The sequence below is a fragment of the Phoenix dactylifera genome, chromosome 1, assembly GCF_051530095.1.
Source record: "Phoenix dactylifera cultivar Ajwa chromosome 1, Ajwa_hap1_PhDact_Kaust_v1.1, whole genome shotgun sequence".
Taxonomy (NCBI): domain Eukaryota; kingdom Viridiplantae; phylum Streptophyta; class Magnoliopsida; order Arecales; family Arecaceae; genus Phoenix; species Phoenix dactylifera.
In genome coordinates, this window is record NC_143190.1 from 65,710,339 (window position 1) to 65,725,330 (window position 14,992).

At 43.2% G+C, this 14,992-nt stretch overlaps 1 protein-coding gene across 1 annotated transcript; it reads right to left on the bottom strand.

Moving 5' to 3' along the window:
- Positions 1-9,620: 9,620 nt before the first annotated feature.
- On the bottom strand, positions 9,621-10,461 carry LOC103712955 (small ribosomal subunit protein eS30z/eS30y/eS30x). Its single transcript, XM_008799676.6, has 3 exons — positions 10,339-10,461; positions 10,108-10,245; positions 9,621-10,000 (listed from the first exon to the last, which is right to left on the bottom strand). Exons 1-3 carry the CDS (start codon positions 10,340-10,342, stop codon positions 9,954-9,956), a joined length of 189 nt encoding a protein of 62 aa, XP_008797898.1. The 5' UTR covers positions 10,343-10,461; the 3' UTR covers positions 9,621-9,953.
- Between the last annotated feature and the right edge of the window lie 4,531 nt (positions 10,462-14,992).

Genomic DNA, 14,992 nt, shown 5'->3' on the forward strand with positions numbered 1-14,992 from the left:
GGTGTATTTGCCTTGGGACATTGAATTTGACAAACGAAGCGATCACGGGAAGGCTCATGTCTCTTTTTGCCTTGTTCTGTGAAAAAGGGCTCGCGATCTATTCCCTGCGAGATGAGACAGACTGGCAGGTTGAGGGAGAGCCGGCGATTAGTTAGGTATTGCTTGATTTCTTCCGGTTCAGATGGACGGAGAATAGGGATTATGAGGAAGTCGACCAGCTCCCGAGGGTTGACTCGGAAATTGGAGCTATCGAGAACGTACTGTCGGTGCGGCCTGTGATAGGAGAGGAAGTGCGGGAGACTATCTGGGCCCTGGCAGAGGACAAGGCTCTAGGGTCAGACGACTTTCCACTTTTCTTCTTCAGGAGATATTGGGGTATTGGTGTGGATACCAATGCCAGGTCAGCCGGTCGTCATAGGATCCAGCCAACTCAGCGGATCCCAGTCGATTTAGCCAGCCAGATATTATTTTGGATTGATTTATTTTAGTTGGGTTTATTTTATATTGATTGGGTTTATTTGCATATTGTCATTTTAGGGCTTTTTTAGGATTGTTTGATATGTAGGGGTCTATTTGTTATTTTGTGACCCTATATATATGGGTACATCCTTATGTTTAGGATTTGATGATTGATGAATGAAAATTAGCCCTCTTTCTTTCTAAAGCCCTAATGTGAAGCCATGGCGAGAGCCAGGTGAGAAGCCTGGTTCTTCTTCCTCCCCCTCCTCTTCTCCTTTTCTTCTTCTTCCTCCTCTTCTTTTCTCTTCCCCCTCCTTTCTGCAGTTGTCCTGTTCGGCAGGGCAATTTTGGTAATAGGTTTGTTCCAGGTCATTATCATGCCTATCCTTGCTCTAGAGGATCTGGTCTCTTTTCTAATATTGATAGAGGTTACCGACATAACATAGAGCCCAGAGAACCTCATGACCCTGATGAAGATATAATGAGAGGCATTAGGGTTGAAGCCTCCACTTTTGATGGTCATCTTGACTGGAAAGTCTTCTCAGACTAGTTACACAAAATGGACCATTTCTTTGAGTGGTACAATTTGTCTGGCAACAAGAAGGTCCGGTTTACTAGAATGAAGCTCATTGGTCGAGCTAAGCTTTTCTGGCAAAATACGGAACAACTGTTAGCTAGGAGACCCCGTAACTACCAAGACGATCTCTTTAACCAATGAAACATTAAGTCCACATTTGTAAGGCGCCCTAACACATGGAGCACTTCCACGGGCCCTAATTCCTCAGGGCCTAAACCTTCTGTAGGGTCCACTACTCCTAGGCCCCCTCCTACTACCCATGTCCCAAGCCGAGACACTAACGACAATGAAATTCTTGATGAGCCTTCCAAACCACATTCCAAAATTTAGTGTTACAAATGCTAAGGTTTTAGTCATATTGCCTCCCAATGTGCTAACAAATCTTTCGTTATTGCTCAGCAAGAGCAGGGAGGTGACACAGATGACTTAGAGGAGCAAATTTATGAACCAAACTTCGATGACATTCCGGATATTGAGGAAGAGTGTGATGACAACCCTGAAATCCTAGGATGCACCCACACTACACTTAGCTCGCTTGCACAGTCGAATAGCAAGTTTGACTAGTCCACCATGAGTGTAGTTAGATATGCCCTCGCACAACCCATCAAAACTTATGTTAGAATTTCTGAGCCTGCATATGCATTTGTACAACACATTCATAAGTTGCATCAGGAAATCCCTAAGGGCATTCATGCATGTACTATTCAATATAAGATGCAAGCTGATTTTCATGCTAAAGAATTTCAAACTTGGGGTTACGTAATGATTCGTCTTAAGAAATTGTAGTCTCTTAGTATTGGACCATTCAGGGTGTTGCACAAGGATGACACTGACGCCTATGCCATTGACTTTCCATTTGATTTTGGTCATAGCTTTACTCTTAATATTAAAGATTTGGTTGCAATCCCTGATGACTCTTTTGCTGCACACTCTCTTGCGCCTGATGTTTATCCTATTACTCATTTCATGTCATCTTCGTTTCCTTTTATCCTCTATCGAGCACAAAAAGAGTATATTGATTCTATTTTAGTCAGAGCAAATAGTTTTTACCAGTGATGGAGGTATCCAGCATTTTCTGGTTCGTTGGTGAGGACGACCAAGATTCGTCTACACTTGAATCCAGCGCGAGGAGATACCGCCGATTGACCCGGACTTGTTGGAGTACTACCGGGGCTTTATCGAGCCGCTTTCGTCAAGGTCGACTTTTTTTCACCCGGAGAGAGTTGGTTTTATTTATATTGATTGGGTTTATTTGCATATTGTCATTTGGGTTTATTTGCATATTGTCATTTTAGGGCTTTTCTGGGATTGTTTTATTTGTAGGGATCTATTTGTTATTTTGTGACCCTATATATGGGTCCAACCTCATGTTTAGGGTTTCGTGATTGAATGAAAATTAGCTCTCTTTCTTTTTGAAGCCCTGGTGTGAAGCCATGGCGAGAGCCAGGTAAAAAGCCTGATTCTTCTTCCTCCCACTCCTCTTCTCCTCTTCTTCTTCTTCCTCCTCTTCTTCCCTCTTCCCCCTCCTTCCTGCAGTTGTCATGCATCAGGTATCATTCGGGTTGCTGTGGTGGAGGCAGTTCAGTGCTTCTTCGGTCAAGCAGTGATGCTTGAGGACTGGAGAGCAACCTTTGTCACGCTGATACCGAAGCATCATGATGCGGAAGAGCCGAGCCACTTTCGGCCCATCAGCTTGTGCACAACTCTTTATAATGTTGTGGCAAAGATAATGGTGGGTAGGATGAAGCCCTTGCTACTACGCCTCATCTACCAGGAGCAAGATGCTTTTGTGGGAGGTAGAAATATCTCTGATAATGTCATACTGGCTCAAGAAATGATATGGGATCTCCAACGTGCCCCTAAGCGGCGAAGGCTGATGGCTGTCAAGTTAGACATGGAGCGAGCTTACGATAGAATTGGGTGAAGCTTCTTAAGGCAAGCTTTGGAAAGTTTTGGCTTCCATGAGATCTGGATTGACTGGGTGTTGGGGTGCGTCCAGGGGTCGAGTTTTTCCATCTTGGTCAATGGTATGTCGTCCTCCTTTTTTAAGTCTACCATAGGGCTTAGACAAGGATGTCCTTTATCCCCATATTTGTTTATCATTTGCTCTGATGTCCTGTCTCGGGCTCTATGGGGCGCGTGTACTGGCGAGGAGCTGGAGGCGTTTGTTCCCGCCCCACGGTCTCGGCCTATTTCTCATTTACTATTCGCAGACGATTGCTTTGTCCTAGTCAGGGCACGAGTTAAGGATGCAAGAGTCCTTAGAAAAGTATTAGCGGAGTATTGTGCAGCGTCAGGGCAGAAGGTAAACATCCAGAAGTCGACCACCTCCTTCAACCTAAAAACAAAGTGCATGGTTAGATAGGAGATTCAGAGAATACTGGAGATGCCTGAACAGGATGGGACCTGGAGCTACCTGGGTGTGCCCATTACAGGTAGGAGGTTACGATGGCCGAGTACTCCATTCTGGTGCAGCAGGTCCAGAGCAGACTGAAAGGTTGGAGGGCATCCTCGCTCTCTATGATGGGTAGATTGACGTTGATTAGATCAGTGCTAGCTTCCATACTTGTCTACCTCATGGCAAATACGGTGGTTCTGAAGACAATGCTGATGAGGATCGAACGACTACTTTGGAGCTTCCTGTGGGGGTCGTATGGAGGGGATCATGGGTTGCACTTAGTGGCGTGGGAGAGTGTTTGCCTAGCATTAAATCGGTGTGTTGTCTCTTCAGGAGAGGCGCGAGGCGTTGATTGCCCGACATGCTGTTCGATTCATACTAGAGCCGCAGGGGGTCTGGAGTCACACCATGGCTGCTAAATTGGCCGGACCGGCATGGAAGGAGTGATTCAGAATGGGCGCAGATGCTCATTTATATGGCAAGTGATCACGAGGTATCTGCCAACAGTTGTGAAGAATACTAGATGGTTGATAGGTGATGGGCGGAGCATTAATGTGGTTGATGACCCGTGGGTGGGTGCCCTCCCCTTGAGACTTTGGTCAACTATGGTTGACATCGAGGCAGTGGAGGGATTGCAGGTTTGTGACCTCTTCGACCCTGGCAAGGCAGCTTATGATGAGGCTAGGTTGGGTCACTGTTTGGGACACGCCTTGCTGAGAGGGTCCGATCTCTTCCGATACCAGGATGTGCAGGTCCTGATACTCGGGTGTGGAGCACCTCGAGTAGGACAGATGTTAGGGTGGGAGAGCTCTCTTGCGTGCTTCGGAAGGAGCATGAGCTGGGTCCAAAGTGTGCTTGGATCTGGCGCACTGGCCTCCACCCAAGAGTCGCACTATTCTTATAGAAGGTGGTTTGGGATCAGCTTCCGACGAGAGCAGTACTCAGCGAACAAGAATTGAGGATTCTCTTAGTGTGTGGGGTTTGCAGGGTCGATGAGACGGTGGACCATGCACTGTTTCAGTGCACATGGGCGAGGGTGACCTGGCGTGCGGTAAGGTTTGGGGCCAATTCTTACGGACCATCCGTTGATGGTCAGGCAACCCACTAACATGCCAGGAGGCAGTTAGAGTGATTTGCATAGCATACCAGATCTAGCTGGTAAGAAATGCTCGAACATTCGATGAGCATCGTATGTCGCTAAAGCTCATGGTGGAGACCACCCGGGTGCAGGCGGCAGAGATTAGTTATGCTTCCTTCTTAGAAGAGCCTTTGACAGCTCGAGGTATCTGAGGTTCCCATTCTGCTTCGACAGCCCTCCGTACGGTGTTCACCTGGGAGCCCCCACCCCTAGCTTCCTCAAGGTCAATTTCGATGGGTCGGTGCTGGATGGAGGCACAAAAGACGAAGCGGGTTTCGTTATTAGAAACCTGAACTCCAAAGTTGTGGCAGCAGAAGGCTGCCAGTTATTTGACTACACGGTTTTCAATGCGGAGCTAAGGGCTGCCTGGGCGGATCTCCGACATGCTTAGCGTGTGCTATCAGTTAGTTTGGTCATCTTGAAGGGTGACTCGGCTACGGTCATCGGCTGGATCCAGAGGGTCCGAGGATCGTTGTCGGTGACCATTCACTGCTTCGTGATATGATATCTAGATGATGCTGAGGGATAAAGGAGTTGTCCAGATTAAGCATGTGTTTAGAGAAGCCAATGGAGCTGCAGACTGGGTGGCTACCTACGTGGCCAACCATGCTGGCAACACCGTGTAAGCAGAAGATGGAGAGCTACCTCGGGAGCTCCCTGATATTTTGTTTTCCGATTTTATTAAGTATATCTATACACATGTTGTATAAATCATCCGTTATAGCAAAAAAAAAAAAAAAAAAAAAAAAAAGATAGAGAGAGAAAGAAAAAAGAAGGAAAAAAAAAAGGAGGAGGCTCGTATCACCTTTGGAGCGAATCCGCACCGGCAATGCTACTGACAGCTGTAAAATCATGGTAACGGGAGAAGGGAAGAGAACTCCGGAAGCAAGATTTCTATTCTTCAAATGCTTTCCTTTATATTTTCTCCAGATCTCTCAATCCAAACACTGTCATATTGCTCCCTCGACCCCCTAAGTGTTGAGGTTAAATGGGCCAAGCTGCCATGCAAAGACACGTGGAGCTGAATTAATGTGCCAAAGTGGTAAGGGCTTCTTTTTTCTTTTTTTCTTTTTTACTAGACTCCAAAAGTGGTTTTCAAGTCGTAAAAAGCTGATCAGGAGGAATTATTCTCATTGTGAATAATGAACAATCATTCTTATCAGGGCTCATACAAGGGAAATCTTTGAGAATCTGGGATATGCACAGTAAATGTAATCAGAGAATAAACATTTAAGCTATGTTTAGTGTTGCTTCTCCTTTGTGAGAAGGAAAAGCCAGAAATTAGATGTTAGTCTTTTTTTTCTCGTATTTTTGAAAGTAGTCTTTTTGTTTTTTCTTGTAGAAACATTTCTTTTATAATATCACCAAACTTTTATTTTTTTAAAAAAAATATTTCGAACATGCCCTTAATGCGATCAAGCAGCTTGAGTATCTCGAGCATGGAATGATATTTGATGTTAACTGAGATGAAGGTATCCAATCCTTTGCCTTGTCTCAGTCATTTAAGGAGAGAAACAAACCAAGATGTTAGTCTCAAATGCCCAAAACAGGCCACATCTTCTCAGGATACTGCCATTAAAATCAGCACCTACACGGCAGCTCCACCTGGTGTCACAACTCGCAAAAACAACCCTGTCTAAGGGGAGAGGAAATGCAGATCAACCAACAAAAAAAAAATAAGAAAAAAAGGGGGAAACACAGCACCAAGCATATACAAAATTCACTCATTGATGGGATCAAGTCCTTGGGATGTCCCTACTAATTGTAATTCTGCTGACAACTGCATTAATTCATAGGCTTGGAATCACCACCACCCAGTCGAATTTTGGCCAACAAATTAACAGCCCGAGCAATAATGACTTGAAATATAATAGATTGTTCCACTGAAATCTAGCAGAGGCGCAGCACCTACGGGCAGCTTCTATAGTTGTTTCTTTTTCTGTTCTATTGTAGGAAGAGCAGGCATTGTGGGATGGCATAAAGCTGGTACAGGGTGTGGCAACAGAAAGTTGTGTTGCCTTTTAGAAGAAGAAAGCTCTAGGCATGCCTGCAGTGATAGAAAACAAATTTGCTTCGAAACAAGAAGAAACTAATTTTACAACCAACTGCAAGAGATCTCAGACCAACTTGGACAACAATAATTTATCAAACTATTAATCCGCTAAGACTTCCTTTTTTTCGGCTAAAAGGAGACCAACACAGTATGTTTATTTTGAGCATCAAATATGAGCTACCTCTGATGTTTTCATTCCTTCCAAATCAACTATTTGCTTCCAAAAATCTAGAGATGACACATTTTTGCATTAAGCTGAGACATCATTGAAGCGGAAAGAGCTTCTACAGGTTTCATCATGAGAGCGATCTAACAACATTTTCTCAGAACCGATGCAAATTCCTCCCTCCACTGTGTCAGGTTACAAATGAAATTGAACTGACAAATCCCAACATTGCTCCACTTCCCCACCCAAGCTCCCTTTTTGAATGAAATTACAGCACTCCATCAGAATAACCCTCCAATGAGATCACAAGTTCCTGCAATTATTCCTCCTTCCGATCATGAAAACCCATCATCTCATGTGATTTTATACACAGATAAGCATAAAGTAATAATCTTCCAGAATTTCTCTTCTGACCCAGAAAAACCAAAATTTCACATGTAATTAGTTGATGCTGCAAATACACTTAGCAAAAGATCGATACCAAGTTCCGATCATAAGATAATAAACTCCATTGCACACAAAGCACCACCTCTAATAATAAAAGCACCTCTGTCCTCCCATCCATGAATGATGCTATCCCTCCTTCACTTCAGCCAATGAACACATCATCAACCATATAAGAAATTATAAGTCAACTGATTTTCACCTTTCAGATTTGCTAAGATCAAAAACCAAACTTTATCTTGCACTTCCTAACACATCTCTCATAGCTGCACTATGTCATGCTCCCTAAGTTTGAAAACATATTTTATAACTCATTCAAATGATTATCTCCATTAATGAATTGCATTTCAAGTTTGAAATGCAAAGGAATAAAGGCAAGCACAGTGCAAAACCACGGCAACTCCTTCAAGCCTGGAAAACCGACCTACTAGCTCGACCTAAATCAGTGCAAGCCACCAAAACCACCTAGACGTCCCTCCATCCATTGCCATTGCCTGCTTTCTTTTTTTGGTTCCCCTCCCTTTGGTCTGCTAGGGGTACTTTTGTGCTCCTATTTCATTGTAATTTTATGGTGGGGGGCTGGATGGTGGGTGTATCCCGGGGAAGCAGAGGGTATCTGAAGCTAAGTACCTCCAAGCCTAAGTTTGTGCATGAAATTTGGCTCAAACCTTTCAAATCATGGCAGCTATAGGATAGAAATTTTTTGAACTCAGAATCACACCAGAAACAAGTGCCTTCATGCATAAATTGGACACATCGAAATTTGCCCACAAAAGGTAATTGAGATACTGAATACTGAATGCAAATAATCAGAATTGTCACCCAAGAGCCTTCATGCATAAATTGAGAAACAAGTGCCTTCATGCATAAATTGAACACATCAAAATTTGCCCACAAAAGGTAATTGAGATACTGAATACTGAATGCAAATCATCAAAATTGTCACCCAAGAGCAGATAAGACCACGAAAAATTTATTCGGCTACAATGCTGTATAATCCTCCCGTTGCCATGCGCATTTTATCATGGAATAGGTCATGATATTCAGGGAAAACAGGTGATTATGTAAAATTTATGAGTGCACTTACATATGGTTTAGTTTGATTTGCTCAAGTGATACCTGCCAATGACAAGAGGGGGGACTAAAACCAAAGGGATGACATTATACATGCAAGAAGCTAGTAAGAGAGAGCGAACGAGCAGTTAATCAAACAAAGTAGCAATATAGCGGCAACGAAATTAGCATGCATTGTCGGATGGACAAGAATGCAAATGGATCATGAGAGGGTCCTTCCCTTATCTCCTTGAAAATCTTTACAAAGGTCTCTTGACAGGCCCCAAGATCAGCTCAACAAATTAAGCACCCTTTTCTACTCCCGAACATTCAGAACACATCACACACTCGCTAGATGATTGGAGTGCGTACAATCACTAGTCACCTGCCTCATCATATGTCTACAGTAGAGCTGATCACGGGGCTACTGGCCCGCCCAGCCCTTTGAAAAAACTCGAGTTGCCTATCATCATTATTCGTTAAGAGCCGAGGATTCCTAGTGCAACAAAGGGAGATCTTTTGTCAAGGATAAGTTTTGATTTATGAATTCACCGTCGAGATCTGGGGAAGGGAAGGTTTCCCCAGGCGCGGAATTTTTCGGGCTTGGGCATTAAAAAAAGGCCCATGGGTCGGGCCTGGGTAAGAAAAATAGCCCAACCAAAAAAATCGGGCCGGGCCTGGTTAGGCCATTCTGGCCCATTTCCAGATTCCAAACAAAGAAAAAATCGGGCTTGTCGGGTCGGGCCGGGCTAGATGGGCCTAGAACCAGATTTATAAAGTCGGGTCAGGCCTGGACAAAAATTTAAGCCCGACAGTCGGGCCAAGCCTGAGCATAGCCATCGGGCCTAATTTCTGCTGTAGAGCCCGGCCCGAGCCCCGCCCAGCCTAGCCCGGATTTTGATCAGCTCTAGTCTACAGTACATGAAAGCATACCAGTACCACTGCCTGCATCTAAGATAACAAAATGCAGCCATAATTTCATATTGGAACACTAGTATCAGGGCAAACCAAGAAGATTAAGATGAAATCGTATACATTCACAATACACTTCTCATAAGTTAAACCTAGTAACTGCATTAGCTGGAAAGACATTGGAAGCAGAGATCGTAGTTCAGGAAGTGGAAAGGCAGTCAAATGACAAAATGATGAAAGCAATGCAATATGTTTAAGGCCTCTCAGCTACTTCCTCAGTGAAATTATTGATCACACACTAATTTTCAATTACACTATTTGACTAGGACACAAACATTCATCATCGAATATTTTCATTCATCTTTTTGTTTGTTAATACCACCATCACTTAAAACTCATCGCTAATATCAAACTCACAACTGATTAAGACTGCATCTCATTCATCATTAACAATTCAAGCTGGATATCCAATTAACATCGACACAGCAGCAACCATACAAAAGGAGCTAAATTTTGAGAGACGAATAGAACAAATGTGATCCAAAAAATGGAAACTTCCTTCAGAATAACGATAGATAGCTACCGAAGCATCTCTAAAGAGGGGCAAAACATAGCATTACCCCCCAATCGATTCAATATTTCCATAAACCATTCTCGAAGCACAGAATCCAGACCCATAATTCAGAATCCGGAAACAAAACCCTATATTTTTTTGAAACTAAATATTGAAGAGGAGTCTACCGCGATCTTTTTTTACTTCTCGGATGAGTTGGGCCCTCGCTTCCTCCCGAATCCAACAACTGAAGAGAATGAAAAGAAAGAAGCAAGGAATCATGAAGCAGTTCCCAAAATCCAAAGAGAAACCGAATCCAGATAGAAACAATAGAAGAGAGGAAGGATTTGGTACCGGCGGTGACGAACCGGCGGTTGTACTGCATGCGCTTGTAGGCCCTGCCACGGGGCTTCTTCTTCTTGTCCTGCTTCGCGACCTTGGGCGTCTGCCCTCTCACCTTCCCGGCACGAGCCAGAGAACCGTGCACCTTCCCTGAAACCAACCAACCCCGTGAGACGGAGAGAAATAGAGAGAAAGAATAGAGTATCTAAGGGAGCAGGAGGTTTTGGAAATCTTTTGGCTTACCCATGGCGGCGGCGGCGGCGGCGGCGGATTGGTTTGTAGCGTTTGCAGCGAGCGAGCGAGCGATAGAGGGAAGGAACAGAGGAACCCTGAGTTCTGTTGGGGGATTAGGGTTTCGGACGTGTGCTGAAATATATAGACAGGTGGCAATCGGGTTAGGTCGAGTAAGATACGGGCTGGGTCCAATATGAGTCGGGGGAACCCAACCTATTTACCAAATACATCAAAAATTTAGATTCAAACCTAATCTATTTATTATATATACAATCTAATTTGACACGTATAATATATTTGCTAAATAAGATGAACAAGTTAAGCAAAATTTTAACAAATTAAATAAATTTAAGTGGATTAAACATAATAAATAGGTAGGTTAAATAGGATGAAAATAAATTAAACATATTAAATTATGACATGTCTAATTATTAAATTTGTCGAAAGAAGTCAAATGAGTTAAAGGTCTAAATTTAAATTTAGCCTATTTAATAAATAAATTTAGATGGGTTAACCTGTTTATGATCTAAATTTATTTTTACTAAATCTGATCCAATTGTAGGTTGCATCGGTGGATTAGGTCAAATTGCCACCCGATTGTTTCAGCCTTGTCTCCGGCATGGGAAGATTGTGATCTATTGACCTATGAAAAGATGTTTTAATTACGCCTGCTATAAAAACATGCGCACCTCAATCTATGTGTTCTTATTTATCCTCCTTGGACCATTGTCAGGCATATGTATGACATATAAGTGAATGATTCGGAGAGAGAAATGTCCAAGAGTGTAATAATCCCAAAATATTTTTTTATATAAAAAAGGATAGAATAGTCCTTTAAAATTGATATGAGGGGTAAAATTGGAAGAAATGAAAAGATAATGGCATAGTTGTAGATGCGTTGAAGTGGTAAGGGTAAAATTGGAAAGAAATCAAAAGTTAATGGCATAACAGTAGATATGTTGAAGTGTTAGGGGCAAAATGGAAATTTAATAATATTAAAAAAAGGGTGAATAGTATTTTGATGTGATTTAATTGGAGGGTTTGCTGTGGCTTTGGAATGAAACCGAGAGACAGAGAGGGGGGGGTTCTCAGACGGCAACAGAGAGGAAAAAAAGAAGGAGAGGAAAGGAAAGGAAGAGGAAGAAGAAGAAGAAAAAGAAAAGGTAGGAGATCCCGGATGCGCTGCCAGCTGAAGGAAAAAGTGTAGATCTTCTTCCCCTCTACGCAAGGACCTCGATTTCCAAAAAGAAAAAGGTAAATATCCATCCCTATCTAGTCTTTTGATGACATTAGGCTATACAAAGGGTGGATATAGTCTAGAAGGGTCGGATAAGGGTTGTAGAGGCGGTTAAAAGAGGAAGAATCGGATTTTGACAAATTTTTCCGGCACTACGGAAAAACTGTGTCGAAGTCCCAACTTCGGCGAATTATTTAGGAGGTCAAACGACCTCCGATAGCAATGCATGTTACCTCTTTGGAATCCTCTATGAGTGTAGAATGTTAGGTAAAAATTTCATCAAATTTGGAGTCTGAAAAGTGGATCAAACCCGGGATGAAGTAACCGGCTGTCGGTCCAGGTTACTGTTCATCCGGGTGGAAAATAGGGGATTTCATGCTATAATAGGGTATTAAGCCTAGATCAAGCTAAAAGGGACCTTGTACTCATGCAAGGGAGTCCCTAATACACATAAATGGTGAGTTATAATTAAAAAGAAAAAGAAGAAAGAAAAGAAAAGATTTAGGGAACAGGGGAGTTGAATCAATTAAAGTTCCCTATGTTATAATTGGCACGTAGATTATAGCCCTTGATACAAAACTAAATATATTGTAAATGCATGTATCAGTTGGGCAAGAAGCTAGGGAACAAGAGGAAGAAGTTCCCCACTGCCAGCTGTAGATTTTTGGAGGCGTATCAAGGCTGTGCCAGATTGACAGGTGAGTGGGAGTCATGTACTTTGCACCATGAGCATTCTTAATTCATTTTCATGAATGTCGCCAAGTGTGAATTGATTCCACTTGTGCATATTGACTGATATTGTAGTAGATTCCTCTATAATCTTGATTCTCCATGCTTGATTATTCTGTACATGCATTTGAGGGAACATTGAGAGGAATTACGAGGGGTTGATGAGTAATCAAATTGATTCCGAATTGTGAAATGATTTCTTTTGTAAATTGATTTCATTTCCTCTATTTCAAAGATTTGTAGAGCCTTTTTAGTGGTATATTGAGTTGTATTGCACTTCCTTGACCCTCACTTCTAACCCTGATGTTAGTTTATGATTGGGTCATGATCAAGTGAGTGGTAGTCTTGATTATACTCCTTTTTAGTAGAGTATTGGGAGGGTGCATTATGGCATTTATGCATGGCTTGGCAGTATCTGCAGGACACCTATAGTCGATGGGGGTTGAACATCGGCCTTTGTGCGCACATAGTAGCCTTCTGGGTGGGCGGAGCCCAGTCCCTTCCTAGGGGGGACACGGCCCTAGGCGTAGGATCGGCCGGTCCTACGACTTATATTCTGCTTGCCGCCGGGCATAGTAAGACCCCGCGAGGTGCAGTATGGCTTTCCGCGGATGTAGAATTCCCGCGAGGTGCCGTTTAGTATGTAGATGTGAGATGGATTTCTGTTCTGGATACTGGCCAGCATTTACATGATCAGTGTGGTATCTTATCCTGCATATGCATGTGACAGTAGGGAGTTGTTGCTGGTTCGCCTGGGGCGTAAAACCCACCTCCCGATAGCTGTCTAGCATTTACATTATCGATATGGTGTCTTATCCTGCATATGCATGTGACAGTGGGGAGTTGTTGCTGGTTCGCCTGGGGCGTAAAACCCACCTCCCGACAGCTGTCTAGTGATGATTTACATATTGGTGTGGTGTCATATTCGATATATGCATATGGCAGTAGGGAGTTGTTGCTGGTTCGCCTGGGGCGTAAAACCCACCTCCCGATAGCTGTCTAGTGATGATTTCAGCATATTGACACCTGATTTGTATGTTCCAGCATTATGATCTGTTGAGCATATTCATGAGTAGCATATATGTTTACTTGATTATTCCATATATGCTTCAGATGAGTTGATATTGATTGTGGTGATATTGATGATTTACTCCATATTCTCTATGTTGAGATCATGTTCATCTTGTTATTGATCTTGAGATTTCATCTCGAGCCATGATTATATTCTGTCTCATGTGCATAGTACTCTCTACTCCACTCACTGAGTATTTATATACTCACTCCCCAGTTTTGTGTTTTTGATTGCAGGGCAGGTATTGTATAGAGAAGAGCAGGGTTAGAGATTGCCTGCTAGCTGTGCCGCTCCATAGTGTAGCATAGTATAATGTAGATAGAGGTTTATCCCCTTTTGGTGTATTATAAACCTTCTGTTGTATTTAGTGTATAGTTACAGTCATAGATCCTGTTGTGGATATGGGTTTGACCATGGATGAAATGGGAACCAGATTTTTATATAGATGAGTTATATGCCTGAGATGATGTATTGATATATATTGTCCAGGTTCATTATGTGACAGATTATGTGATTGCTGCTCTGACAGGTAGCATTGTTGTATGTAATGAGATAATCCTGACAGGTCACCATAGGAAAGGTGATCATTTTGTGCATGTATCATGCCAAAATTTTCAAGATTTATTGATGATTGATAGGTAGTAGGGTTCTACGCGGTGGCTGGTGGCCTTATGCCTACCCGCACCCTAGGACCGTCGCGGCGGCCCGCCGGGAACGGGGCGGGGGTCGTGACAGAGGTGGTATCAGAGCAAAGGTTAAGAAGAGTCATGTCAGAGCAATAGGGTGAGTCAGGATTAAGTATAGGATTATACTATGGAGCATAGGATTTTTCTGTATGTTATTTTATGAGTCATTTACAACTCAGTAAAATATATCATGACTCAGTGTGTAACGACCATCCTCTCTTTTTGACTTTTTTAGAGAGATATAAAGAATACCTCCAAGGAGAGGACCTGCTCGTCCTGGAAGGAGGATGGAGCCAGATATAGCATTGGATGCGGGTTCTGCACATGTCGAGCCCCAAAGAGAAAAACCTCCTCCTACTGATAGACGGAGGGTTGATGATCAAGGAGATGTAGGAAGTAGAGATGCATTGATGGAACAGTTACTGGCGGAGAATCAGGCTCTGAGGGAGCAGATTGCTCAGGGGAAACCTCCTGCCCCGTCAGTAGTATCTATCCCACCTCCTGTACCTGTGCCAAGAAGTTTGGCCAGGCGGGCTCTAGATAATGAGAGGATTACTGTACAGGAGTTTCTGAGGCTCAGAACCCCGGAGTTTAAGGGGGAAGAAGGTGAAGATCCTCAGAGATTTCTGGAGGAGACTGAAAAGATGATACGGAGATTGCCCTGTTCTGATGCAAGAGCTATAGAACTTGTAGGGCTTACAATGAAGGAAGATGCCTGGGACTGGTACCAGAGGCATATGGAAGATAGATTGTACAGTAGGAATCCTCCAACCTGGGAAGAGTTCAGGCAAGCAGTGATGGATGAGTTCTTGTCTCCGGCTGAGAGGCAGAATTGGGCTCTTCAGTTTGAGAGGCTGAAGCAGATGCCCGGAATGAGCGTATCTGAGTACGCTCGTGAGTTCACTAGATTGGGGAAGTATGCTCCTTACATCATCCCCA

What these genes read in the sequence shown, in the direction of transcription:
- LOC103712955 (XM_008799676.6), bottom strand. An exon ending in CCGCCGGTTCGTCACCGCCG is followed by an intron (nt 10,001 to 10,107) that starts GTACCAAATCCT and finishes CATTCTCTTCAG; the next exon opens with TTGTTGGATTCGGGAGGAAG.